The 27,718-nt window shown below is 39.6% G+C and overlaps 1 protein-coding gene across 1 annotated transcript in view; it reads right to left on the bottom strand.

Annotated features, from left to right (window-relative positions):
* Positions 1 to 27,718, bottom strand: part of PLS1 (plastin 1) — a 108,376-nt gene that overhangs the window by 45,302 nt on the left and 35,356 nt on the right. The window contains exon 2 of the mRNA XM_036849459.1: positions 3,120 to 3,225. Within this exon, the coding sequence (XP_036705354.1) occupies positions 3,120 to 3,189 (70 nt within the window). The 5' untranslated portion in view covers positions 3,190 to 3,225. The remainder of the gene's footprint in view (positions 1 to 3,119; positions 3,226 to 27,718) is intronic.

Raw genomic sequence — 27,718 nt, 5'->3', positions numbered from 1 at the left:
ATTGCTGGTAGGAATTAAAATGGTGCAGCCACTGTTGGAAACTGCTTGGTAGTTCCACAAAAAAATTAAACAGAATTAAATTATCCAGCAATTTCACTTCTGAGTATATACCAAAAATAACTGAAGAGAGAGACTTGAACAGATATTTGTACACCCATGTTCATAGTAACATTACTCACAATAGCCAAAAGGGTAGAAACAACTCAGAAGCCCATCAACAGATGAATGGATAAACAAAATGTAGTAGAGACATACAATGGAATGTTATTCCGTCTTAAAAAGGAAATTCTGACACATGCTACAACACAGATGAACCCTGAAGACATTATGCTAAGTGAAATAAGCCAGTCACAGAAAAACAAATATTATATGATTCCACTTATATGAGCTACCTAGAGTAGCCAAATTCACAGAGAGTAAAGTAGAATGGTGGTAGCCCCAGGGGGCAGGCATGGGGGGGGAGGTGGATTGTTGAGGAGTTAGTCTTTAATAGTCTTTAGTGAGTATAGTTTCAGTTTGGGAAGATGAAAAAGTTCTAGAAATAGATGGTGGTGAAAGTTGCATAACAATGTGAATCTACTTAATGCCAACAAACTGTATACTTGAAAATGGTTAAAATGGTAAATTTTGTGTTATGTATATTTTACCACAATTGGAAAAAAAAAGACAAATATTTTAACTTCTCACTTCTCCCTAGAGACCCAAAAAATCTCCCATCTAGCAAGGTTGGATGGGCATGTCCCTCTCTCTCTGAGAAAAGCTGTTTGGTACAAATTAGCAGAGGATTACCGAGTTCATGAGTAAAAATTTAGCTTGTACATAAAGTGAGGAAGTATAAATTCTGCTAGTGTTAGCACTTCCCTCACACAGAGCAAATTATCTTGCTGTCAGAACTGTTCCATCAATGAATTATTTATTCAAAATATCATTAAATAACTATTGCAAGATTATATGTCCATGAGTCATAAAGATTAAAGTTGGTGTGTGAAAGAAAATAGAACGAATTCATTGGTTTTACTAAGACCGAGGTAGCACTTTTATTTAGTACCTAAAAAATAACGAAAAATACCAAACTAGGAGATACATTTTTGTTATTTCCTCTGTTTCAATGCTCGAAATGAGCAGAACATTCCAATAATTGCCCAACTTTTGTCTTGGAAAGACTCTGTGCACTGCATACAATACTCCATAAAATGTATTTTTAACAATAACTTTTTAGAAATCATGCAATGCTCTACTGCCTGCAAAATAACGAGCCTAAGCCGGCCACCATGTGGACTGTATTCTGAAGGTCTGAGTTACTCTGGAAACAGCTGTGCAGGGAGAAGTGGAAAGGCCCAGAGATTTGTAGAATTCACTTTATTTCAGAGCAATAGTTTGTAAGTCACGAGCTTCCTGAGAACTTTACTCATTTTTTTTTTTCAGAGAGAGCTTTATTTTTTAAAACTTAAATCTTTCTTTCTTTATCTTGATCTCTGAAACTTCTGCACTGCATTTCACCTACATTAACTTTAGTCATTATTCACTAGATTTGTGAGAAATCTAGGCACAAGACCAACCGTGATCATTCCATCCTCCCTGGTCTACCCTCTGACTCTGCTTTCCAGAGTGCTCTAATGCACCAGCAAAGGAGCCCACTGATGCAGGGACAAGGCTGAGGGTGTTACCATCTCAATGTCTATTCACTGCACTCACCTTTCCCTAGGTTCACCTTTCACTTGCACACATGTACAGACTAGAGCAAAAGATGGTATTCATACTCTCAAGGGTTTCCTAAGAGCAAAATGCAGAAGAATTGTGATCTGACCTGACAGAGGATGGGGGAATTTTCTGGAAGAAAAAGACAAAGCTGTCAAAATGATGTCGTAAAGGCAAAACACTGAATGGCTTTAAAAGTGAAAGAGGAGGGCTTCCCTGGTGGCGCAGTGGTTGAGAATCTGCCTGCCAATGCAGGGGACACGGGTTCGAGCCCTGGTCTGGGAAGATCCCACATGCCGCGGAGCAACTAGGCCTGTGAGCCACAACTACTGAGCCTGCGCGTCTGGAGCCTGTGCTCCGCAACGGGAGGGGCCGCGATAGTGAGAGGCCACACATGGCGATGAAGAGTGGCCCCCGCTTGCCGCAACTAGAGGAAGCCCTCGCACAGAAACGAAGACCCAACACAGCCAAAAATAAATAAATAAATAAATTTATAAAAAAAAAAAGTGAAAGAGGAAATATAAGAGGTGTGGCCTTCAAAAGCAACACTAAGATTTTTAAATTATGCATGAGGGAGAAGGAAAATAAGACATATGGCCTTTAAAAACTATATCAAGGGCTTCCCTGGTGGCACAGTGGTTAAGAATCCGCCTGCCAATGCAGGGGACACAGGTTCGAGCCCTGGTCCAGGAAGATCCCACATGCGGCGGAGCAGCTAAGCCTGTGCACCACAACTACTGAGCCTGCGCTCTAGAGCCCGTGAGCCACAACTACTGAGCCTGCATGCTACAACTACTGAAACCCGCGTGCCTAGAGCCCGTGCTCTGCAACAAGAGAAGCCACTGCAATGAGAAGCCTGCGCACTGCAACGAAGAGTAGGCCCCACTTGCCACAACTAGAGAAAGCCTGCACGTAGCAACAAAGACCCAATGCAGCCAAAAAGAAAAAAATTAAATAAATAAATTTTTAAAAAATATTTTAAGAAAATAAAATAAAAAATAAAAACTATATCAAGATTTTAAAATATTCTGCATGAAGGCAAAATGTGTTATTGTTCGTGACAAACACATGGAGGCCAGAGTTCAGTTTACAGACAAGGAAGTGTTTCTATATTTTCTCTGTAATGAGAAGATCGTGTTAAGCATATTCAGTTACACTGTCATTCATTAACCTGGCATATTCTCTGCAAAGAAATGATCAAAGAATTCGAAGTCCAATTCTCCTAGAAATTCAAGCCAGTCTTAGTCTATCTTTCAGAAAGAAAGAAAGAATCCAGTGAAACCCAGATGGGGGAAAAAAAAAAAGGAATAAATCTGAGGGTTAAGGGGTGGTGGTGGAAGCAATAGAAGGTATTGTTCCGTTCCTGGAAGGCTGGTATCAAGCAGAATAGTAACTGTGTATTTAGTTTTTCTCAAGCATACCTATTTTATTAAATGCTTCTTGTAGTTCTTCCAGCTCCTCCCGAGAAATGGTGGTGGTGCTGTTCTCCATCTCTGGGTAGGAAAGACTACCTTCAGGTCTTTATATCTAGAAAAAGCAATGTTAGAAAAAGAACGTTAGCCCTCTAGAAACATTTACCTAAGCAGTAACAGAGGACACAGGCAGTAAAATATCTAGAAGAAATCACCTGAGAGGTCTGGCTGACAAGGAACAACTAGGAATAGATCCCCTGATAACACTCTTTCCCAGCATAGGTGAGTCAGACAATAACTGAGATTCAGTAAAGGGAAGAAACACCAGTTTTCCACACCCTGTGCTTATCCAGGGCATAGGCATTTCTCAATGGTTTGTATAATTTTCATTTACATTTGACCCACTGTTTCAGTAAAAGAAGCATTTCAAATTGAGGAAAGTATAGCATTTAAAAATATAAAGGGTGTGGTTGGAAAGTAAAGTTTTAGGACATGAATAATGTCCACAAAAAGAATAAAGTAAGTTAGAGCTGGATCATCTTGGATGGAGCTTGTGGCTCGAATGTTTAACTTTACAGCATTCAACCATTGCCACCTCCTTTCCCTTTCCCTGTGCTAGGTCTTTCCCAGATCTGCTGGGCCCTTCTTACTCTGAGCAGGTGAGACAAACTAAAACAATCAAACAAACAAAAATGATGTAAAACTGGGTTGTAAGAAAAGCAAGCATGTGATATTCATTACAGAAAATAATTGGTAACAAAGGCACAAATCAGAAATTTTAAATTATCCACAATCTACTATCCAGAAATATCAACTAGTACGTTTTGTTATCTACATCTTTCTGGTTTGCTTTTCAAATGCACCTGTACCTTTACTGTGGGGTGAAAATCTGAGTATATTATAATTTTTTGTACTAATACATTGTATGTATCAACATAATATTTAATGGCCACATAGTACTATGTCAAAACTTATTTGGTAAATCCCTTGTTTCATGGTATTTGCATTGCTTCCAATTTTGCATTATAAACAAATGCTACAATGAACATCCTTACAGATAAAGCTCTGTACAGATCCATATTTATTGCTGTAGATAAATATTTCAAGATGGAATTACTTACTGTTTTTTTTTTTTCTTTTGGCTGTGCTGCACGGGTTGCGGGGATCTTAGTTCCCTGACCAGGGATTGAACTCGGGCCGAGACAGTGAAAGCGCCGAGTCCTAGCCACTGGACCACCAGGGAATTCCCAAGAATTACTTACATTTTTAACGCTTCTAATATATAGCAGGACAACTCATTTTTAAAATGACTTCATGGTTTGACTATTCAATGTAAAGTTACAGATGAATACAATTCATGTATTCCTCTTAAACACACCTAATTACATTAAAGTTATATGTATTTCAGAAAGTAAGTGAAAATGAGCGTTTTATAAGATAATAAGAACTGAAACTAAGTAGGAAATTCTCTTTTTTTACACACATATTTATATAAGAGGTTCAACATCATCCCTGAACATTCCTAATTTGGGGGGTAAGCACATAATTTTTTTAATTATTATTATTTTTTATTATTATTTCTGGCTGCACTGGGTCTTCATTGCTGCTCGAGGGCTTTCTCTAGTTGTGGCGAGCGGGGGCTCCTCTTTGTTGTGGTGCACAGGCTTCTCATTGCGGTGGCTTCTCTTGTTGCAGAGCGTGGGCTCTAGGCACATGGGCGTCAGTAGTTGTGGCACGCGGGCTCAGTAGTTGTGGCCTGCGGGCTTAGTTGCTCTGCGGCATGTGGGATCTTCCCAGACCAGGAATTGAACCCGTGTCCCCTGCATTGGCAGGTGGATTCTTAACCACTGAGCCACCAGGGAAGTCCCAGCACATAATTTTTGAAATAATTTATTAAAATTTTCACTGATCACTTAAAAATTATATTAAATTATGTGAAGCCCTCTAAGAGTACAGTGCATTTGTCATTCATGATCTGTATACCAACTTGTTTAGGACCTTTGTTGTTCTTTCAAAATGACAGATATTTTTATTGAAGTATACTTGTTGTACAATATTATACAAGTTACAGGTGTACAATATAGTGATTCACAATTTTTAGAGGTTATACTCCATTTATAGTTATTATAAAATATTGGCTATATTCCCCATTTTGTACAATATATCCTTGTAGTTTATTTTACACCTAATAGTTTATACCTCTTAATCCCCTACCCCTATATTGCGCCTCCCCCTTCCCTCTCCCCACTGGTAACCACTAGCTTGTTCTCTGTATCTGGGAATCTGCTTCTTTTTTATTGTATTCACTAGTTTACTGTATTTTTTAGATTCGACATATATGTGATGTCATACAGCATTTTTCTTTCTCTGTCTGACTTATTTTACTTAGCATAATGCCCTCCAAGTCCATTCATGTTGCTGCAAATAGCAAAATTCCATTCTTTTTTTATGACTGAGTAGTATTCCATTGTGTGTGTGTGTGTGTGTGTGTGTGTGTGTGTGTGTGTATGTGTGTATCTTCTTTATCCATTCATCTGTTGATGGACACTTAGGTTGCTTCCATATCTTGGCTACTGTAAATAATGCTGCTAGGAACAATGGGGTGCATGTATCTTTTCAAATTAGTGGGGCCTTTTTCAGTTATACACCCAGGAGTGGAATTTCTGGGTCCTATGGTAGTTCTATTTTTAGTTTTTTCAGAAACCTCCATATTGTTTTCCACAGTGGCGGCACTAATTTACATTTCCACCAACAGTGTATGAGGGTTCCCTTTTCTCTACATCCTCATCAACATTCGCTTATTTGTTGTCTTTTTGCTGATAGCCATTCTGACAGGTGTGAGGTGATATCTCATTGTGGTTTTGATTTGCCTTTCCCTGATGATTAGTGATGTTGAGCATCTTTTCATGTGCCTGTTGACCATCTGCAATTCCTTTTTGGAAAAATGTCTATTCAGTTCTTCTGCTCATTTTTTAATTAGGTTGTTTTGTTGGTTCTTTTTTTTTTTGATGTTCAGTTGTATGAACTGTTTATATATGTTGGATATTAACCCCTTATCGGTCATATCATTTGCAAATATTTTCTCCCATTCAGTAAGTTGCAAAATGACAGATTTCTATCTCTTACAGTTGTTCTGGGGCCTGGCTCTAACTAAATCTGTAATTAAATCTTTTGGTTTTAAACACACACACACACACACACACACACACACACACACACCACTGCCCACTATTTAATTCTACACTGTTTTTAAAAAACTGAAGAGCTCAAGTGAGTAGGAAAAAGGCAGTAAATGGAATTCTTATTACTTCCTGGATGCAATTTCTTACATGTCAGCATTAAATACATGTCCACATTTTTATTGAATTCTCACTGTTACAATGTTTTACTGTATTTAATACTATTTACAGGCATGCTTATTTTGTGTTGAAAGAGATGACACAATCCTTTTAGGATTTTTAAGGATAACCCTCAGTCTGCAAAATGCTAATTCTGTCATGGCTGGCTTTGACTCTCTGTGGTTTTGGATATCCTGCATATCCTTTCCTATATTCAAAATGGTTTCTATCCCTTGCCTCAAGTTTTAAAAATAGTGGTCCAATTTTAGCATTCGCACTCCACAGAAAGGCTGCAAATTAACAGTCCTTGTGTTGACCTTGCATTTGAAATGATAAATATACCTGGAGTTCTATTCTTTGCTCAAGCCTATTCAAATGTATGTCACTTGTTAATTACATAAAATATCTTTATTCTCCCACAATCAGACAAAACCAGAACATAAACGTAGTGAAAAAGCAATTTACCCAAATGATATTATTTCATAAGGATAAAGAAGTTTATAGCATTATACAAGTCCTTTAGTATTTAAATGAGAAAAATACAGAACAATCTTTAAGATATATTCTTAAAAGAAGAAAGCAAGATGCAGAAGAATAAGCATGGTTGGGGGAAGGGGAGCTGTATCAGTCATGTATTTATAAAAGCATTTCCAGAAGGATACAAAGAAAGGTAACAGTGATTGCCTCTCGAGGGAAAATGGGGGATTGGAGGCAGAATGATAAAGGGGCTTACTTTTCATTATGTATATTTTTAACTTATTTTTTTAGACTATAAGCCTACCAAAATCAAAAATAACTGAAAAACAATAGAAGTAATTGTGGTAAAACACTGGAAAAAAATAAAATAAATACTACTGGTCTGAAAGTATACACTATTGAACACTGACAGATAATAAGATTAATATATACAGTACCTATATCTATATGTTACAATTTTAAGTAAGAGCACCTATATTTCCTTACAAAGCAAAATACTATGATTAAAATAGCAAAGTGATTTATAGCCTTCCACAAAGGCATGACGATTTAGCAGTAGAATGGTTAATGGAAAATATATTGCCTCTTTTATAAGTGTAGATTCATGCATAAACATCAATATTTTTCTAAGGTTTTGCAAAATTATGATATCATTAGGATTCTTCAGAAACTAAGTACAGTATATAGTCTGCCTTAACAAGCATGTTTTTTTTGGCTGCTCCGCGCAGCATGCCGGATCTTAGTTCGCTCATCAGGGATTGAACCTGCACCCCCTGCATTGAGAGCATGGAGTCCTAACCACTGGATTGCCAGGGAAGTCCCAACAAGCGTTTTTACATAGCACAATAAACTTATCGGGAGCAATATACACTGTTGGCTGAGAAAACATTTGATATGTAAAAGACTGTTACATGATCCCCAAATAAATTGCTTACTATGATATTTTTCCATGGAAAAATGTTTCTGCTACAATAAAAAGCACTGACGTTTAAAAACTTTATGGACGAGAATTAAATTTTCAAAGTAGTATGTTAAAATTTTAGAAGAAAAGCCCAATGACCCTATAACTAGTATCCCCATATTTATTCTTCTTACTACTCCCAGACTTAGGTGATTAATGCACTGTCCTAAGTGCTTTGTGTCCATTCTCAGTTACTCCTCACCACTCCATGAGGTAGGTACGGTCCTCATTTTATCATTGAGAAAGGGATGCTTCATAGGATTGAGTAACTTTCTCAAGGTCCCAAAGTGAGTAACTCTCAGAGTCTCCTGAGTTATGGCAGAACCTGACTGTCTCATTCCTGCTCTAGGCCAGTATGTTCTGCAGTCTCCCCCATATAATCTGACATCAAATCATAAAAACATGTCAATATGTGTTTGTACAATAATCACACAATAACTTACATAATATATGAAGCACATATTATATACCTGTGAAATAAGAATTTGCATTTTAAAAGAAATCAACTTCTGTAAAATTCTTTGTAAAGTTTTGGGGAAAAAATTCTAGCTAGATCAACTCATTTTTATTTACCACATAACTTGACGGTCCTGAAACACTGTAGAATACACAGTTACTAGAATTCACTTTGTAGTTTTAGAAATGAAGAACACATCACTAACAGGTACCCAAACATGTAACACTGAAACACACATACCTGGATGCCTGATACAGCTCAGAGCATAGTTTTCCAAAGTCAGTCCTGAAAGATGCAGCCCAGAGGTGGCCAGGATCACTGACCAGAGACCCACCAACAGGGCAGGTTATGCCGAATTCTCTAGACAGGTACATCTTCCCATGGATTTTGACATGTGCCCTATACATCTTCAATAATTTCAACTCTGCTTTCCTCCTCTGCTTTTTTTTTAGCCCATATAATTTTAAGTAAAACCTTCTTTCACCAATTAAAGCCCCTTTTTTCCCCTCTCCTAATCCTCAAGTGTACCTGACACAACCAAACATAAATTTGGAAAGTTAAGAAAGTATATTCTAAAAATGAACTTCTTAATTTAGATGAAATTGGATCTCATCCTTTCTCCTCCCTCAAATTTCTAACTTCCTTGAACCTTTAAAAGCTTTACCAAAATTAGTCTAAGTAGCCCTTTATGATTGGCAGGATCTAAAGCTCTTAGGACAGTTTCAAAGAAAAAGGCATTAGAAACAACCCTGAGACCAACAAGACTTTGATGCCTTTCTACCAATCCCAAAGGTCCCAACTTCGAGGGATCAAAGCTGTCTTTCCTGGTACCTGGTACCTTTTGGCTTCCCGGCTATTCTGCTTTCCCTCCTCCCACTGTGGTCCTAGACCGGGACACCTGAGATTCTGAGTTCTCCAGGGAACCACTGGCCCAGGGCAGGCAGCCTTCCCCCAGCCCATTCTCCAAAATTCCCTTCTTCCCTCTTCCCTAGTCTTAAAAACAATAATTGCAAATATTTAGAGAGGACTTTCAATGGGGCTGGAACTATGCCACCTTCCTCACACAAATGAGCTCACCATTTACCTGTTCCTCTGATGGAACAAGCATCCTCCCTTCAAATGTAAATTAGAGGCCTACAAAGATTAGGTAACCTGCCCAAGGAAGGTAGACAAAATAAAAGATTCAAAATCAAATCTGTTGGGCTTCCCTGGTGGCGCAGTGGTTAAGAATCTGCCTGCCAATGCAGGGGACATGGGTTCAAGCCCAGGTCCGGGAAGATCCCACATGCCACAGGGCAACTAAGCCGTGCGCCACAACTACTGAGCCTGCACTCTAGAGCCTGTGAGCCACAGCTATTGAGCCCGCATGCCACAACTGCTGAAGCCCGCGCACCTAGAGCCCGTGATCCGCAACAAGAGAAGGCATCACAATGAGAAGCCCGCAAACCACAACGAAGAGTAGCCTCCGCTTGCCACAACTAGAGAAAGCCCGCGCGCAGCAATGAAGACCCAACACAGCCAATAAATAAATTAATTAATTTTAAAAAAAGAACATAAAGAAATGTGATATTTCTTTCCTACCTGATTTTTTATGGCAAAAGCCTTGATGGTGTCTCTCTAGAGAAGTGACCAGGATCAGAGGTTCCAGAGCATTTCAGTACCTCTGGTGAGTAGCAGTTCTACTGGTGTCCTGTCTCCTCCTTCCCTTCTCCACAAACTTAGCTCCCACCACAGCCCTCCTCTTTTCCTTTCACATCCTATATTCAGCTCTCCACTACAAGTCGAAAGATCACAGGTGAAAAATTTTAAAAAAAGAAAGAAAGGAAGGAAGGAAGGGAGGGAGGGAGGGAGAGAGGGAGGAAGATAGATAGATCACAGGGTCACTGGAATAAATCACTATGTGAAAAAATAAACAGCTAAGAAATACAAATCAATTGAAGAGTTTTCTTTCTAATTTAAAGGAAACCTGGAAAATATTTTTATCTATCTATAATATTTCCATCCATCTCCTTTTTCAGTTACATTTCACAATAGGGAGCTGCGTCATTCATTTTGCAAAAAGCCAACATCATATTCCATATCAACCCGTTAATTTCTTCAAATCAGATTTTCTTTAGTTAACTGGAATGTCCACTGATTCTCTAATATAAGTATGAATTGGGATACCATTGACTTTGTTAAATATTAGTCTCCTATTCTACACCCCAGCCTGGAGTGCCCTTTGGACAAAGCAAGTTATTAATGGGTACAGTGTAATTCACATTTTCCCTGAGCATCTTTCTGCTCTGACAGAACTGAGCTCAGCTTTCTCATTCATTCTACAAGGGGCAGCCACGCTAGGTTTCCTAAAAAGTGATCAATTGGATCGCCAACAGCCAGGATTTTCCAAGCCCCAAACTATTTTTTAAAAGGTAATGTTAAAAAGAGTTCACGTTATTCTCAAATAAGCAAAATAATTTCCTAAGGGCCTGCACAATCCTAGAAACATAATTAGGCACCATTATGAAGAGTTAAGACAGGTTTGACACCTGGGATGAAGGGACAGTTGGCTCCGAGTTGACTCATTTGTGACCTCTCAAAGGGAGGCCTGGTAATCTCCTGCAAAAACAAACAAAACAAAAAGTAACAATATACTGTTATCTTAATGTTGGGGCTTTTTTCCGCTTCAGTTTTTCCAAGTCTTAACCATCTCATTACTCCCCACACTACCAAGTTAACATGCTCTCTGTCGCCTATGCTCAACCAACAACCCACTCACTAATGCCCACGTCTCCTTAACCTCTCTCACCTGCGTTAGACATGATCGCCTCTGTCTTTACCTTGGCTCTTACGTATTATTCACATACGCTAATGTATTCTTGATTATGTGTTGTCTTGTAATCATCACATTTTGCTATTTTATTCTTATTCACCTTCCTGACTTCATTGCTTGCTCTTTGCAGGTAAAAGATACATATTTTCTTCTTTTTATGTTCCCCATGGCCTTACTGTATTATGTACGTGGGGAAAGTTTAGTTAAATTCGTTATCAGGGATATTTCCCTTCATAGAGCAGGGATAGTACTAGGTCAAAAAAGGGCCAAACAAAACAATGGTCGGTAGGAAATGCGCCACCAACAGATGAGTGAAAAGACTGAGAGAGGGCTTCCACACCTCGATAATCAGTCTTCTTCATTCACTTACCTCATTATTTATTCAACAACAACTTATGAACACCTGTTCACTGTGCTGAGTATTAGGGGCACAAAGATGGCACTGCAGTTTTTGAACCCACATGGGTTGAAAATCTTTCAAAATAATCTTTCCCCTAAATCTTGCAAAATAATTTTTGTCAACTTTTTCCTAATCCTTTCACAAAGGAGTAAATAATATAGCCCCGATTCTTCCCTAGGGGAACCTTTTAAGTGTTACTCTTGCAAACATCAGATAGAGAAATAAAGAAATCTGCCGGCAAAGTGGAGAAGAACAGAGAGAACTCGCCTACATCTTGTCCCCACTGCCTCACTGCATGGGCCGTCGCGATGGTCACCTCCATGACCAGTTGCAGTTAAATTCATCATAGTCCTGTGTATTTGTACACTTGGGCTCTGACTTGGGTTGGCTTCTGAGCATTGAGTGGCTGCTAGAGTTTCCACCAAGACCTTTCTACATCCATTTACTTCAAAGTCCCAATACGAAGCCCCTAGTAAGGGAGTTTAAATTGATTCATTCAAGTACTCAACAAAGAACGTACTATTTGACTGGACTAAGCGTGGAGATTTAAAGATGAATAAGAATTAGTTTCTTCTAAAACAACGTTCAATGTAATGCTGACCAGGTTCAACTATAAATGCCTGAGAAGTTTAACTAAAACTGATTATTTTTTTTTATAAATGATACAAAGTAATCTTATGATGACTTCTCTTTGATAAACAAATTAGAATCATCCCCTAATTCATTTGCTGTTTTAATCTGGATTTAAAGGAACCTCTCTGTATACTATATATCACTTATTGTAGGGGTTATTCAGCGTATATCATATATAATCCTGGGTTGGAAGTTTCTAACTGTAGCCAAGGCAATTGTAGTATATGGAATGACAATATGAGAAGGCTAAAAGGGGTGTGTGTGTGTGGGTTTGTGTCTGTGTGCAGACGCACGTGTATCTACACACATTCACATGCAAACATATGCACTGAAGAGAAAATAAGAATGGGAGAGGGCTTCCCTGGTGGCGCAGTGGTTGGGGGTCTGCCTGCCAGTGCGGGGGACGCGGGTTCGAGCCCGGGTCTGGGAGGATCCCACATGCCGCGGAGCAACTGGGCCTGTGAGCCACAATTACTGAGCTTGCGCGTCTGGAGCCTGTGCTCCGCAAGGAGAGGCCGCGACAGTGAGAGGCCCGCGCACCGCGATGAAGAGTGGCCCCCACTTGCCACAACTAGAGAAAGCCCTTGCACAGAAACGAAGACCCAACACAGCCAAAAATAAATAAATAAATAAAAATTTAAAATAATACAGACATACACTTTATAAAAAAAAAAAAAAAAAAAAAAAGACTGGGAGAAAGAGACAGGGACCAAAGACTTTTGAAGAAAACAGAAACAGAAGTGTTTGGAAAAGCATTTAGCATGTGAAAAATTCATGTAACTCTCTTTCTTCATTAAAGCAAAGTGCAAGTCAGAGGCAGGCAAGACCCAAACCAGAATACCTATGTAAAAGCATGTGGTGAGTCAACAAATATCTGGAGTCCAAAAATGGACTCAGACAAAAAAAAAAAAAAAAGTAGATTATACAGAAGGACTTGGAAAAAATAACTTTCCCAAGGACAGACACCGGAAGCTGCTGGCACCACAACTCTGACCTTCACTACTTTGTGTACGGGATTTGGTCACTCAAGCACAGAGGTTCAAATGTCATTTGACTTGTGCAGTTGAATGAATAGGTGTGAAGAGTTAGAGTTGCTCACTGAATGGTTAAATCAGCATGTAAAAAAAAAATTGGTCTCTTCTCACAAGGCCCTTACTCCAGAGTTCTCCCCATTATCCCTGACTAACACCAAACAGGTGCCGACTCAGGTTTGACACCCAAATACTTAAAGTAGGTACAAGTGCAGAAGTGGTAAAGGGATGGCCTAGGCAGAGAGGGACAATGTGCAAAGCTCACCTCCCACCCTGTGCCCTTAGCTCCACCCGGACGGGTACACTAATGGATCCACCATGCCTCAACGGCGTAGACACAGGTCCTCCACTGCAGCCTGTCCAAGGGGCAGGGAAACCTCTGCAACCTTGTTAGCGAAGCCAAGGTTAATAATATTTTTTTAGTTGAGAAATAGGAAACTACATTAAATGTATACCTAAAAGATACAAAGTAGAGTTTATTGATCCAAGCTTAAGTCAAGAATATCCATAGGAGACCGTGATTGGAACCATTTGGAAGTGTGAAACGAAGGGGAGGCCTTAGTCCCCAGTACCCCCCTGAAGCCTCACGCTCTAAGTTCAACATTAAATGAATATAACGAACTTGTAAACTGAGGAAATTACAATCTATGAAGTGGGAATCAGTTCTTCTCAGGGCGTACTGACCCATGATACCCCATGGTCCCAAGCTCAGCAACACTTCTGCTCTGAAGACTATGAAAATTCTTCCTGGTCCCTAAAGTCCTAGATGAGGGAGGAGGTCCCTATATCCGACTCCCTAGCCTTCACCCCTTTTCCGGATGTTTCCACGATGCCAGTCAGGGCTCTACAAGAGGAAGCCATGGCTGAGCTCCAATGGACTGTTGCCGAGAAGAATCAGGCCGAAGTCGCCTGATCTTCTGATGTTTAAATGGAAGCAGAAATCCATATTTTTATGTGCAATCTGATTTTTAAATCTGGCAAACAATTTGAATGATTATAAACACCAGGGGTGTCAAACTAGAACTCCAGTCTATTAATTTTGGTTCTATACCTCCCTAATTTTGTTACTTCCCTTGGCCTCCCAAAGGGTCTTGGAGGAAATGCTGTGTTTCTCTAGAAACACTTCAAGAAAACTAGCTCATTCTAAGGGCCAGAGGAAAATATTTAGTCCCTTAATGTGTCAAAACCCAACCTCGGTTATGCACCACTTACCATATGATCTCAATGAGGGACATTTCCAAGTCTCAGCTCCTCTGAAAGAAGAGGGTCCAGCAGGTCAAGAGCCCATCAATCAGATTCCTAGCTCAGGTAACTGGATCTGCCCACCATCCCAGGATCTTCTTCTTCTCGTTTATTACTTACATCCCATCTACTCTCCCCCAACCCCACCCCGACTTTGGACTTCTCTGGCTAAGAAAATTCAACACACAAGTGTTACCCAAGTTCCTATCATATAATGTTACAATATCATCAACACTTCAAGTATAATTTTCTCAACATATTTTGTTTCCTTCTCCAGCAACTATTTCTATACTTCTGGTAACAGCATCAATTTTAGTTTTGGGGTTCTACTCATTCCCTATAATCTATCCATGCCATTTGAGTGAAGCTTCAGGTCCAAGCCAATCAGCACATCACACTCTCTGGCCACAGTGATTTGGTTTAGGGATGTCCATATCACCCAGTTGGAGCCAACAAAACAGAAGGTTTTTGTGGCACTTTCTGTAATGAGAGTCCCACACACTCCCCTTGATCCATATTCATGAGGATGTAGAGGCCAGAGTAGCTGCAGCCATCTTGCCTCCACGAGGAAAGAACCCAGGGCTGAGAAAGAAGCCCAAACCAACACTCAGCAGAAAACAGTGACAATGAGTGAAGAGAAAACCCCACACCTGGCAGGGCTGAGTCTTGAATCCCACCATGCTAACGCCTTTGTGCTTCTTTAGTTACTTGAAACAATATTTTTTAAAGCCAGGTAAACGGGGTTTCTATTACTTGCAACAACGAGTCCAAGCTGATAACGAAGAGCAATAACGGACATAATTTACAAAAAGAAAATGGAAAAAGGGGGGGGGCGGTCAATTCCTCAAAGGATAGAGAGTATTTGGAGATCCCGAATTGGGAAAGAAAATTAACCATAATTATATTTTATGAATAGATTTACATCTAGTAAGAAGCATTTTTTTTTCATAATTTGTTCTTTACCACCACCACACCTAATCTCAGAAATTCAGTGTATCAGTGAACTACCGAACAGTCAGTTTATGGTTGCTCCCATAGCAATCAGCAGTGTTACAGATTATATTCATAGCCTAAAGGCTTCCTAGCCTATGGCTTCTTTGTACTTTTTTTTCCTTCCCTTCATCTACAAAGGTTCTCCCCATTTCTCTCTTAAGTCATCTCTAGCTAAAGATGACAAACTGAGTAGTAATATAGTATGAGAAATAACAGGTATTTCTGGTATGAGGCAGGGCAGGGCAATCTAGCTGTAATAATGAACATTCAAAGTCAACAAATCATTAAAATCAGGACATTACTAATTCACTGCAGGTAGAGGAAAAATCAAGTAATTTACCCAGTCCCTGAGAGTAAAAAAAAAAAAAAAAAGACACACAAGATGTTTGCAGGTTTATCCCATGGCCCACCCAAAACAGGTACCCCCAGGCATCAAGTCCCTGTAAGTTAGTTCAATTTCCAAAGGGATACTTAACCCAGACCTCAGCAGGACTCCTACTATAATTTGCTGTGTGGAACAGTTATGTGCTTCCAACGTACAAAGGGAACAAGAAAGATGCATGGCAGACAGGAATTCAGGAATGAATGAGGCTGAAAATTAAAACTCTCCATCTATTCTTATAATAGCATTTTTATACATTATCAGTAGTATGGCTTCACAAGGAAATTGGCCTGAAATAAACTTTGGGTAGGAACATTAGAAATGACACGTTTCTTTCTTTCTTTCTATCTTTTTTCTGTACACAGATAAGATTTAATCCTGCTGTTTAAATCTTCTAAATCCTTCCTGATTTTTTGGTCTCCTTGTTCTATCAGTTACTGAGAATTTTCTCGTCGTTAAAAATCTCCCAATGTGATTGCAAATTTGTGTCTTTCTCCTTTTTGTTTGGTCATTTTTTTGCCCTCGCTCTGTGCGTGTGTGTGTATGTGTTAGGTGCATATAAATGTGGAATTGTTATAACCTCTGGTAGACTGACCCTTTTTTATTATAAAATGTTTATGTTTAGGACTGCTTCTTGCCTTAAAACCTACTTGGACGTTAGTACAACTTTCTTTTGATTAGTGCTTTCTATTTTCAGTTTTACTGAATCTTTGCATATAAGGCGTATCTCTTATATAAGCAGTATATTGTCAATTTAATATCATCAAGTATCCACTCAAACATTTTTTATCTCTAAATAGGAATATTTACTCAGTGTAAACTTAATGTAATTATTGATGTGTTTGGGCATCAGGTTACCACCTTACAATTTGTTTTCTATTTTTCCCACCTGTTTTATCTTTCTTTTTCTGTCCTTTCTTGATTTCCTTTGAATTAATGGAGTATCTTCTATTATTCTAGTTGTTTTCTCCTCTATTAGCTTCTTTATCAAATCTATTTCCTGCTTTTATTGTTGTTTTGGACCTCCAGTTTACAATCATTTCCTGAGATGTCACTATATTGCTGTCTAAAATTACACAAGCTGCCTAATTATCCTCTATTTTTAAATTCTAGAGGAAGAAAACATTCCAAAAACTGATGTTTCCCAGAACTGAATATTCTCTTGTCCTTTTTTGTTCTTTTAAACTATATTTCAAACAATTCCCTTCATCAGAGTACAGCCTGAACGATTTTCGCTAAACCTACGCCTCTAGACTCTACTCCTTCTCTGTGAACAATTCTTGTTTCCCACTCTACCCTGAGAAGGGTCTTCTCTTTCTGTAGAGGCCTCTTCCTGATGGTCCCATCACTTTCCTTCCTGCCACTTCCTGTCACTAAGCACAGCTCAAACTCCACCATGATCTCCTTCATTGCCCTCATTCCATTTTAGCACAAGTTTATTGAGAAGATCTGAGGTACTAGGTATTGTACCAATATCTGGAGGCAGTCAAATGGTGACTAACACCGGGACCTGGCTCGCAAAGAATTTACAACCTAGGAAGGGAGTCCGTAAACCACAGATGACAGCAATGGCAGACGCACGGGACTCCTTCACCCACTGCCGACGTCACTCCAATAGCAGTTCTAACCCACAGAGCCTGGAGTTGCCTCAGGATTCCCTTTTCAGCATGGCCCCCTACACAGCCCCTACCAGGGGGCCAGCCCTCAAAATGAACTGAATGTCACCTCCAGAACTGCAGTACAAGCTGGAATGAAATAAGCAGGAAAAGAAGAATCTTCTGACTGGAAGATTCAAGGAAGACTCTACAGAAGAGGCACTCTTTGAGACCTTGAAAAATGAGCAAGCATAGAGAGAGAGATGCAAATCCCAGTTAAGGGAGAAAAGTCTTAGAGGTCTCCCCACAGAGCACTGGGTCTGACAAAATGGAGTTCTTAACTAAGTATCTATGTTGTATTACAGCATCTTATCACCATGTAATTTTTAATTACAGAAGAAATGTAAGATACACCATTGCCCTCAAGAAACTTAAACATTTTCAGGGTGATAAAATGATGCAATACAATATAAATACTTATCTTAAAGATCCACTTTTAACTTCTTGGTGACAATGATGGTGAGTGATCCTATTCAAAAGGTGTCACTCCTTTGAAAGCCTTTAACTTTTCTGTTAGCTCTTTTGCCTATTGATAATTTCCATCTCTGACATATGGAAAATAACCCCTGCCGTCTCCAAAGATGGCTGCATGCTACACCTTGTATTCGGAACAGACCAATGCTGGCCAGCCTGAAGACTTCCTCTTTCCATTCAAGTAGGCCAAAATTCACTTCTTTTGCACCTCAGAAAACAAATGACATTATCCACCAAGCCATACTTTCTAAAGAGGATGTTTCTATGACTTCTAGGACTCTTGGCCTCATCTGTGTCCCCTCACCTACTGACAACAGAAACATTTAATCTATCTACTTGGTATTTGTGCCAATTAAGGTATTTTGATTGTTAGCAATAAAACTGATTCTGGCAAAATTTGCCCAAAAAGGACCCGCACTGGAAGGGCACTGGGGGTTGGCTCAAAGAATCAAGAGAGGGCTAAACACAGGCTCTGGAAGGACAGGCACCAGGAAGCTCTAAGGAAACCCACAGTGGAAACTATAATGTTCCACTTTGGGCGCTAGTTCCAGTTGCTTCAACCACCACCATCTGTGGATGACAGTATCATTCCCAGGATGGGGAGTCTTATTGGCAGAGCTCAGGCCACATGCCCATCCCTGTGCTCAGAGGATACCAGGAAGACAAGGCCTACAGCTGTAGAGAATCTCATTTGCCTTCTGCACGCCTCTGTGTTTGCATGAAGCAAAGACAAAAGTTTAAATCTGACTCCAAAACAAATGCAAGCATTCCATCCTAATAGTCTTCTCCCGACCTGAACTCATCTCACCCAACCAAAAACACCTGAAGGTCATATAAACCTGACTCATAAAACCTCTCCCAAGTTCCCCACCCCAAAACCACAATACACAGCACTCATACACAATGGCAGTTTGAACAAGGCAAGGAAGACTTGGGCGCTCACTACCGGCCAATCACTGTTCTGAGCAGTACACATATTGTCTCATGTAATCCTCATAGGAATACTATCAGGTTGGTAATAATACAATTCCCATTTTACAGTTAAAGCAATTGAGGCCAAAAGCTTCACAATAAGTGGCAGAGCTGGGATCCAAACTCAGGGAGTCTGCCAAGTCCAGGTCCTTAATTATACATTGCCTTCTCAGTGGTGGTGTCCATCCATCCCCTTTCATCCCTATATCTCAAGTTATACACCCTGTGGCCTTTTCCTGTTAGAAGCTGCCCTAGAACCCTTCTTGTCAGTATAAACTGTTAGGATGTAGTGTGGACACAGTGTGATGTGTCTTATAGAAACTCAGGCAATGGACGGAAGAGTTTGAATGAGCTTTGGGAAAGTGATATGAATTATTTCACATCATATTTTTTTTGTCTCTGGAAAAGTACTTTGCTCCTTTTTTCTATGTATTATTTGGTCACAGGAAAGTATACACCAGGGAGATAATTGCCTAGATTGTTACTGCCTATATTGCCAAATATCTCATTCAGAACGAATGCCTCAATACCAACACCAAAGTGCTGTCAGGGAACAGGAAGCCATGAGTCATTTCTAAGTGCTCCAGAATAAACCGGGCATTATCTCCTAGTTTATAACCCCCTTTCTCCCCGATTCTACCCAAGAATGTCTATGTAAATGATTCACAGTGACACAGAGATTCTGGTCCAACCTGTATCCAAGTGAGCAGTGGAGTTCTACCAGGATGTTTCCATGTCAGTGTTTGAACTTTAACCTCCAAAGCACACACTGTTTGTGCTTTGAACACACTTAAAGTCTTCATGTTTTATGCAGAAAAACTAAACCAGTATTTTCAGGAGTTGAATCTCTGAGGTACTTTATATTACAACCTGCAGAATCCAACTCTGACATTTCTGTATTAACAAAACAAGCAAAAGAAGGAATTATCATTATATGTGGGTGTTTTCAAGGATCCATAGAAATCTTTCCTAAAATCCTAAGTTTCTATAAATTATGGATAAAAATCATTAGTACTGAAAAATATTTTCAAACAATTGCAAAGGATGCCATATAACAAAGAACTAACAACTATCAAATTATTAACACAGTTTTCTTAAAAAGTACCACTAAATAACAAATCTACAGTTTTATCATTCTTTTAACAGCCTGCCTGCTACCAATGAAGGGTTCTACCAGCCAAACATAACAGGTTAGAGTTTTTTTCCTACTCCCAAGAGATGGACACCCTCATAGTACAACTAGATATTTGCCCAAGAACTATGAGGTACCTTTGCTATCAGAGAATGGAAGAAAGCAGTACCCACTACCAGCTCTGGAAGTTTTCTCTCACCAGAATCTTGGCATTACAAAAATTAATAGCAGCACTATATATTTGCCAAGCATTTTATACTTTCCAAAGCAGATCCACATTGATTACCTCATTCTTAGACATAGGTACCCCAATAAAGGAATCTAGTCACAATGAATTTTAATGATTTATAACATTTTTAAAATCCAGGCCACACTCCTCTCTCTAGAGACAAGAGAGCTGGCACCTAGACTGAGGGGTAAAATGACGTGCTCAGAATTCCAGAACAAGTCATCGACAATGCTGGATGAGAGGACTTACATCAAAAGAGAACTCAAAGGAAAAACCACTAAAGAAAAATACAGTCAAAATTAAGACACATAGGCATTAATGTTTATATGCCATGAGTTGTACAGCTTTAGAAATAAAGAAATTAACAAGAGCACTACTACTGTAGAAGATGTTAAGTACTGATAGTTTAATTAGTCAAGAGCAAATAAGGATATAAGAATTTGAATAAAATTAATAAGTTGTAATGGTATAATATTTTCTACAACCCTCAGATTATACTCCTTCTTTTCCTAAATTAAATCAACGTTAGCTCTAAGGCCTACCCAGTATCACTTGAGAAGACCAACACCAATTGTTATATAAATCCCTCTCCATTCTCTGAGTTATACCAGGACCTCAGAGAATATATGAGAATAAAACAATGAGAAGAACCCTTTTGTCATCAGTGAGCAAGAGAGATGCTTCCTCTTCCAGGTTTATATCATACATTCAAAAGCGCCGACCCAGTGACAAGCCAGAAACAGTGACCTTTCCTCCCAAGGTCAGTCCCAGTCACTTGGAACATCTCCTATATCTGCAGTCTCCCCAGCTGTAAGCCTCAAAGTCATCTTGACTCTATTACTCTCTCCCTTCCAAAACCCATAACTTACCACCAAATCCTACCACCAAATTCTGGAATATTCCCCTCCTCTCCGTCTTTACTTGTCACTGCCTTAGTCCAGCAATTTGGTGTCTTGTTAGGGCTACTTCAGGAGGTTCATTTCTGCTCTCCCTGACTCTCCCCATCCAGTCTTTGGCTCTTACCCTATGCCCATCAGCTTCAACATATTCCCCTCAAGTGAAGCCAATCTAACAATGCATTTAATAAGAAATATTGTACTTAAGACTTCATGGAGAGGTAGAGAAGAAAATTTACATTGCACACCATTGGGCAAAACTCTGCAAGTTTTCCTTTAAGTACCTCATCTTTCCCCAAAACTCCTCTCTGAGAGAGTCTCCTTTCTCTCCTTCTGGGATAGAGGGGACTCCTGAACTGTCCCCTCTCTGGGCTTCAGCCTCCTGTCCTCAACCATCCCAATCACTTTTCTTACACTGAGCAATTCAACTCTTTCCTCAGCTTCTACAATTTGCATCCTTTCACCCATCACCCAACACAACTTCCACCTAAGGATCCAACTTCCTTAGAAGACAGTAGGGGAATAGCAAGTAACAAAAGTGGGCAAGTTAGTAGTCACATAAGCTCCATGTGACTGTTTAAGAAATATTTTAACTGAAAAATCACTGACCTACTGAAAATATCTTTTTTAAATGGCCATTAAGCCAAATGAAAATTAAGCTGAAACAATGAAATTTCATTGTTTTGCCCAGAAAATTAGCAGCCATATTTTAAAAATTATAAGAATCAGTTGGAGCAATGGTTCCAGGAAACATAAAGACCCACTGTATGGGGTGCAAACTGAGAGACTGCACTGGTGGGGTGCAAATTGAAACAAATTTTCTCTAGGACAACTTAACAACAACAGAATTAAAAGTCTCAAAAATGTTGATAAAAGAATTCCACTTTTAGGAATTGTTCTACAGAACAATCTGAAATGAGCAAAGAGGTACTGGTATAAATATGTTCACTTCATCATTATCACAATAATGGAAAAACTAAAACAACCTAAATTTCTAAAAATAGAGGATTTAATAAAATATGGTATACTCATAAAAAGGAATGTTAGGCAGTCATTAAAAATCATGTTCTCAATGAGTATGAGAAAAAATTAACAATATATCATCAGGTTTAAAAAAAGGAGAATATCAATATGTTTAATGCATTCCCAACTTTGTTTAAAGCATATATCTATGCAAAGAAAAAAGAGTGGATAGACCAGATGATATAGGCAATAAGGTAAGTTCCCCCGACCCTGCTTCAAATACATAGGATTGTTGGATAAAATACAAACCTTTAAATTTTGACAATAGGCATCTGAGCCTGAGCAAGCCAAAGAAATCTCCTGGTACCAGAAATGAAGTGGGAAATCAAGCAAGAGCAGGTCCACGTTCACATCTCAAGGGACAGGAGTTGAAACCTCAGGGCTTGAACACAGCAGAAAGCTGGAAGTGGAACCCAAAGCCAGAAACTAGGAAGGAGCAATCCTCTCTGTAAAACGGGATGCTCACCATGGACCATGAGTAGGAAAAAGGCACCTATGAGAAGTCAGAACCCCCAATCTGCCCTGGGAGTGAGTGTAGTGCTGAATTCACACCATCCCACTATAAGAACCCAAGAAACCAATGAAACCATATGGATCTGGCAGAGGCAGAAACAAAACTGTCCCATAGGAAGACCTCCACCCTCTAGAGTATACACTGAACTCCAACTGAAGAAAATGCTCTAAAGATGAGCTCACAGACAAAAACTACAAATCATATAAGAACCCATCACCACAGAAGTCAGTAAGAAACTTCCACACTGGGAATCATGAAAAAGACTTTAAAATAAATATGTCTGAAATGTTCAAAGATAAAAGAAGGAATTCATTCACAAGTAAAAAACAAGACAATCTTAAAAAAAGAGAGAAAGTATATTTTAAACAATGAATAGGAGATATTATATGTAAAAGTAGTAACAGGAACTATTTTGGGGCTGACGGTGGTGAGATTATGGATGATTTAATTTTTTCTATATAGTTGCATATTTTCCACACTGACCAAATATTACTATTATAACAGACAAGAAAGGAAGAAAAGGAAGAAAAAAAAAGCAAAGTTTCACATTTAACCATTCCTACATGACAATTTAAAAGAATTTTGAAAAATGGAGGGGATAAACCTTGATGTATTAATACTAGGAGAATGAATCCAAACTGGTATCTAATGGAATGCCCCTACAGCCAGCCAAACCCATATCATCAGATGCTACGCCTGCCCACACCACATGCCCCCAAACATACTGAGCACATCAGCAGATTGTGTACATGTTAGTTCTTCCTTAATACCAACCCTCTACACATGCCCTTTCCCTAGAATTCCCTTCATCCTTTCCTCAGCCTGCAAATTCCTAGTAACCATTCCCCTGCGGAGTCTTCCTCACTGAGCAGCTGTCACTCAGTAATGCCAAAGAAAGTCATCCAGCACTCTGGTTAATGCCATTTTGCATGCTGTATTTTCTGTCCATCCTACCTCCATCAAGGACTATGCATTTAGGGATGTAAGAAACAACTTTTCTCAGATCATCCCTGAATACTGATTGTCCAACACATCACTTACCCATAGTTGGTGCTCAATGAAAATTTGCTCTATGAATGTAAGTGCAGAAAATCATTAAAATCCTACCAAAATAGGACTTCCCTGGTGGCACAGTGGTTAAGAATCCACCTGCCAATGCAGGGGACACGGGTTCGAGCCCTGGTCTGGGAAGATCCCACATGCCGCGGAGCAACTGAGCCCGTGCGCCACAACTACTGAGCCTGCACTCTAGAGCCCACGAGCCACAGCTACTGAGCCTGCGTGCCACACCTACTGAAGCCTGTGCGCCTAGAGCCCGTGCTCCGCACCAAGAGAAGGCACCACAATGAGAAGCCCGTGCACCGCAACAAAGAGAAGCCCCCGCTCGCCGCAACTAGAGCAAGCCCGCTCGCAGCAACAAAGACCCAATGCAGCCAAAAAAAAAAAAACTTCTCTCAATTAAAAAAAAAAAAATCCTACCAAAATAAACTCAGGGGAATCATCTGCTCAGTGTAGTTTTTCTCCTTTAGCCTCAGAGAAGTGAACTGGATTCATCTACCCACTGTCTGCTTACATCCTCTTGAATAATTGTCATCACAAATAGTATTGGCTGGGTCTTTTTCTGTCCTTGTTTTGTTTCCTATCTCTGAAATGAGATGTATGCAATCACACTCATTTTACCTTCCTTCCTTATTCTATAAAACTTTCCCAGCTGATTAAAATCAATACCTTAAATCAGGGGTCCCCAACCCCCAGGCCCGCGGACTGTTAGGAACCAGGCGCCACAGCTGAAGGTGAGCGGCGGGCAAGCGAGTGAAGCTTCATCTGCTGCTCCCATCGCTCACGTTACCGCCTGAACCATCCCCACCACCACCCGGGGCCGTGGAAAAACTGTCTTCCACAAAACCGGTCCCTGGTGCCAAAAAGGTTGGGGACCGCTGCCTTAAATCATTTTCAATGAGCAGTCTGTAGCAGATATGGCTTTTCTAGGCTTCTCTGGGCACTGGAAATACAGGTAGAAAGAGTTAACATACAATGACTCTCAATTCAATTAAATTAAGTAAATCGTTTGGGATTGCTCAGTGTTCAACACTATGTTAAGCATTATAGGAGGTATAAAAGAAATATTAGATGAATTCTCTGTACTCAAAAAGTTTAAATTCATTCATTTATTCATTCAGCCAATATTTACTGAGGACCAGCTATGCATGCCACCCAAAGCTAAGCACTGGGAAGAGCATCAAGACTTTGAATCCCTGACCTGGGCATTCCAGGAGCTTACATACTAGTTGAGAGGGATGTAAAAAACACAAATAGAAAGTTAAATAGCAATGTTAGTGTTCTGCATGTAATCAGCAACATTCAGCAGGAAAAAATGTTGAAAGATTGTAAATGATGTTAAGATCACTTTTAAGATGTTACAAGAGATGTCATTGGGTAGATGGTGTGGTCTGGACACAAAGAATTAAGAGGGGGAGGCTTCTGTGTGCCCAAATGATCCAGAAAAGTGTTCCAGGTGAAAGTGGGAATTGGGGACAGACTACATGTTATCTCAAGTACAATAGGGTGAAATTGCTAAATAGTAACTTATTGTTTTACAACCCTCACTACCCCATACCCCGCGCCATTCCACTAGTACCAGGTGGGCTTGAAAGGGATTCAAGGTCTTAATGAAGGGACACCACATGGACCACAGACCAAGTGGGAATTCAGACACTTCAGCAGACGTCAGCAGGGAGGGACAGCCACACCCAGGGACTAGGCAGGAACCAAAGTCTCAGCAGAAGCCAGTGTCAGAGAAACAAAGCCCCGAACTAAACTCCTTACCCTTATACCCATGCCATGACAGGATGAAATTTCTGAAAACTAAATACCACTCAGGGAAGACAACTGAGTTCAGTTTTATTTATTTTTTCTTAATTAATTAATTTATTTTTTGGCTGCGTTGGGTCTTCTTTGATGCACAGGGGCTTTCTCTAGTTGCGGCGAGCAGGGACTACTCTTTGTTGCAGTGCACAGGCTTCTCATTGCAGTGGCTTCTCGTTGCGGAGCACGGGCTCTAGGCGCGCAGGCTTCATTAGTTGCGGCATGCGGGCTCAGTAGTTGTGGCTTGCGGGCTCTAGAGTGCAGGCTCAGTAGTTGTGGTGCACGGGCTTAGTTTCTCCGTGGCATATGGGATCTTTACCGACCAGGGCTAGAACCCGTGTGCCCTGCATTGACAAGCGGATTCTTTTTTTTTTTTTTTAATTTTATTTATTTATTTATTTATTATTTTTGGCTGTGTTGGGTCTTCGTTTCTGTGCAAGGGCTTTCTCTAGTTGCAGCGAGTGGGGGCCACTCTTCATCATGGTGCGCGGGCCTCTCACCGTGGCGGCCTCTCTTGTTGCGGAGCACAGGCTCCAGACGCGCAGGCTCAGTAGTTGTGGCTCACGGGTCCAGTTGCTCTGCGGCATGTGGGATCTTCCCAGACCAGGGCTCGAACCCGTGTCCCCTGCATTGGCAGGCAGATTCTCAACCACTGCGCCACCAGGGAAGCCCAAGGCAGGCGGATTCTTAACCACTGCACCACCAGGGAAGTTCCTGAGTTCAGTTTTAAATGACTGAATTTTACCCTGTACAACTAGAAGAGTCTTCCATTATATGGGTACTGATGACGGAAACTATGTTGTAGAAAAATAAAGATGTTTCTTACACACCTAAATTTTGAGGCCTGAGAATTTAAATCCTGATACAGAGGTTTTAAAAATCAAATATAATACAAGGTAGCATACCATTACATTCCAAAATGAGCCTCAAAGACACAGATGATATGGCTAGAGTGTAGCATGTATACTAAACGCCGCACCCAGGCAGTCTTTTTAAAGCAGGTCTTATGTTTACCTATATAGTACCATTTCTGGTGCCCTTCAGTCCTTTGTATAGATCTGTATTTCCATATGGTATCATTTTCTTTCTGCCTGATGGACTTTCTGTAACATTTCTTGTAGTGTGGATCTGCTGGTGATGAATGTTTTCACTTTTTACATGTTGGAAAAATCCAATTCATCTTTGTTTTTGAAATATATTTTTGTTAAGTATAGAATTCTAGGTTAGCAGTTTTTCTTTCAGTACTTTAATGACGGTCCTCCAATGTCTTGTGTACTTTGTTTTCAACAAGAAATTTACATCATCTTTATCTTTCTTCCTCTGTATCTAATATGTCTTTGTTCTTTGGCATCTTTTAAGATCATTATCACTGCTTTTGAACAATTTAATTATAATGTGCTTTGATGTAATTTTCCTTATGTATCTTTTGCTTGGGTTAATTGAGCTTCTTGGATCTGTAGGTTTATACTTTTCACCAAATCTGGAAATTTTTAACCATGATGTCTTCAAATATTTTTTTCTCTTCCCCCTCCTCTTTCAGGGACTCTAAATACATGGATATTAAGTGACTTGAACTTGTCCCACAGATCACTGATATTTTAAAGTTTTTTGTAATTCCTTTCCCTGTTTCATTCTGGATAGTTTCTAATGCTGTGGCTTCAAGGTCACTATTCTTTTCTTCTACAACGTCTAATCTGCCCTTAAACCAATCTACTGTATTGTTCATCTCAGAAGTTATAGTTTTTAATGTCTAGAAGTTCAATTAGGGTCTTTTAAAATATTTTCCATGTCTCCATATGGAACATAATAATCCTTTTAATGTCATTGTCTGTTAATATAATATCTGTGTCAGTTTCTAGGTCATTTTTATTTGATAGATTTCCTCTCTTATTATAGGTCATATTTTCCTGCTTCTTTGCATGCCTGGTAAATTTTGATTGGATGAGACACTGTAAAGTTTCCTTTGCTGAGTAATTGATATTTTTGCATCCCTATAATTATTATTTTTTTTTTCACTGTGGTAAAAAATATTTTAACATTAAATTTACCATTTTAACCACTTTTAAGTTTACAGTTCAGTATGTTTAAGTATATTCACATTGTTGTATAACTGATCTCTAGA

This window comes from Balaenoptera musculus, chromosome 4, assembly GCF_009873245.2.
Source record: "Balaenoptera musculus isolate JJ_BM4_2016_0621 chromosome 4, mBalMus1.pri.v3, whole genome shotgun sequence".
Lineage (NCBI taxonomy): Eukaryota > Metazoa > Chordata > Mammalia > Artiodactyla > Balaenopteridae > Balaenoptera > Balaenoptera musculus.
This window is presented reverse-complemented; position numbering and strand designations above follow the sequence as displayed.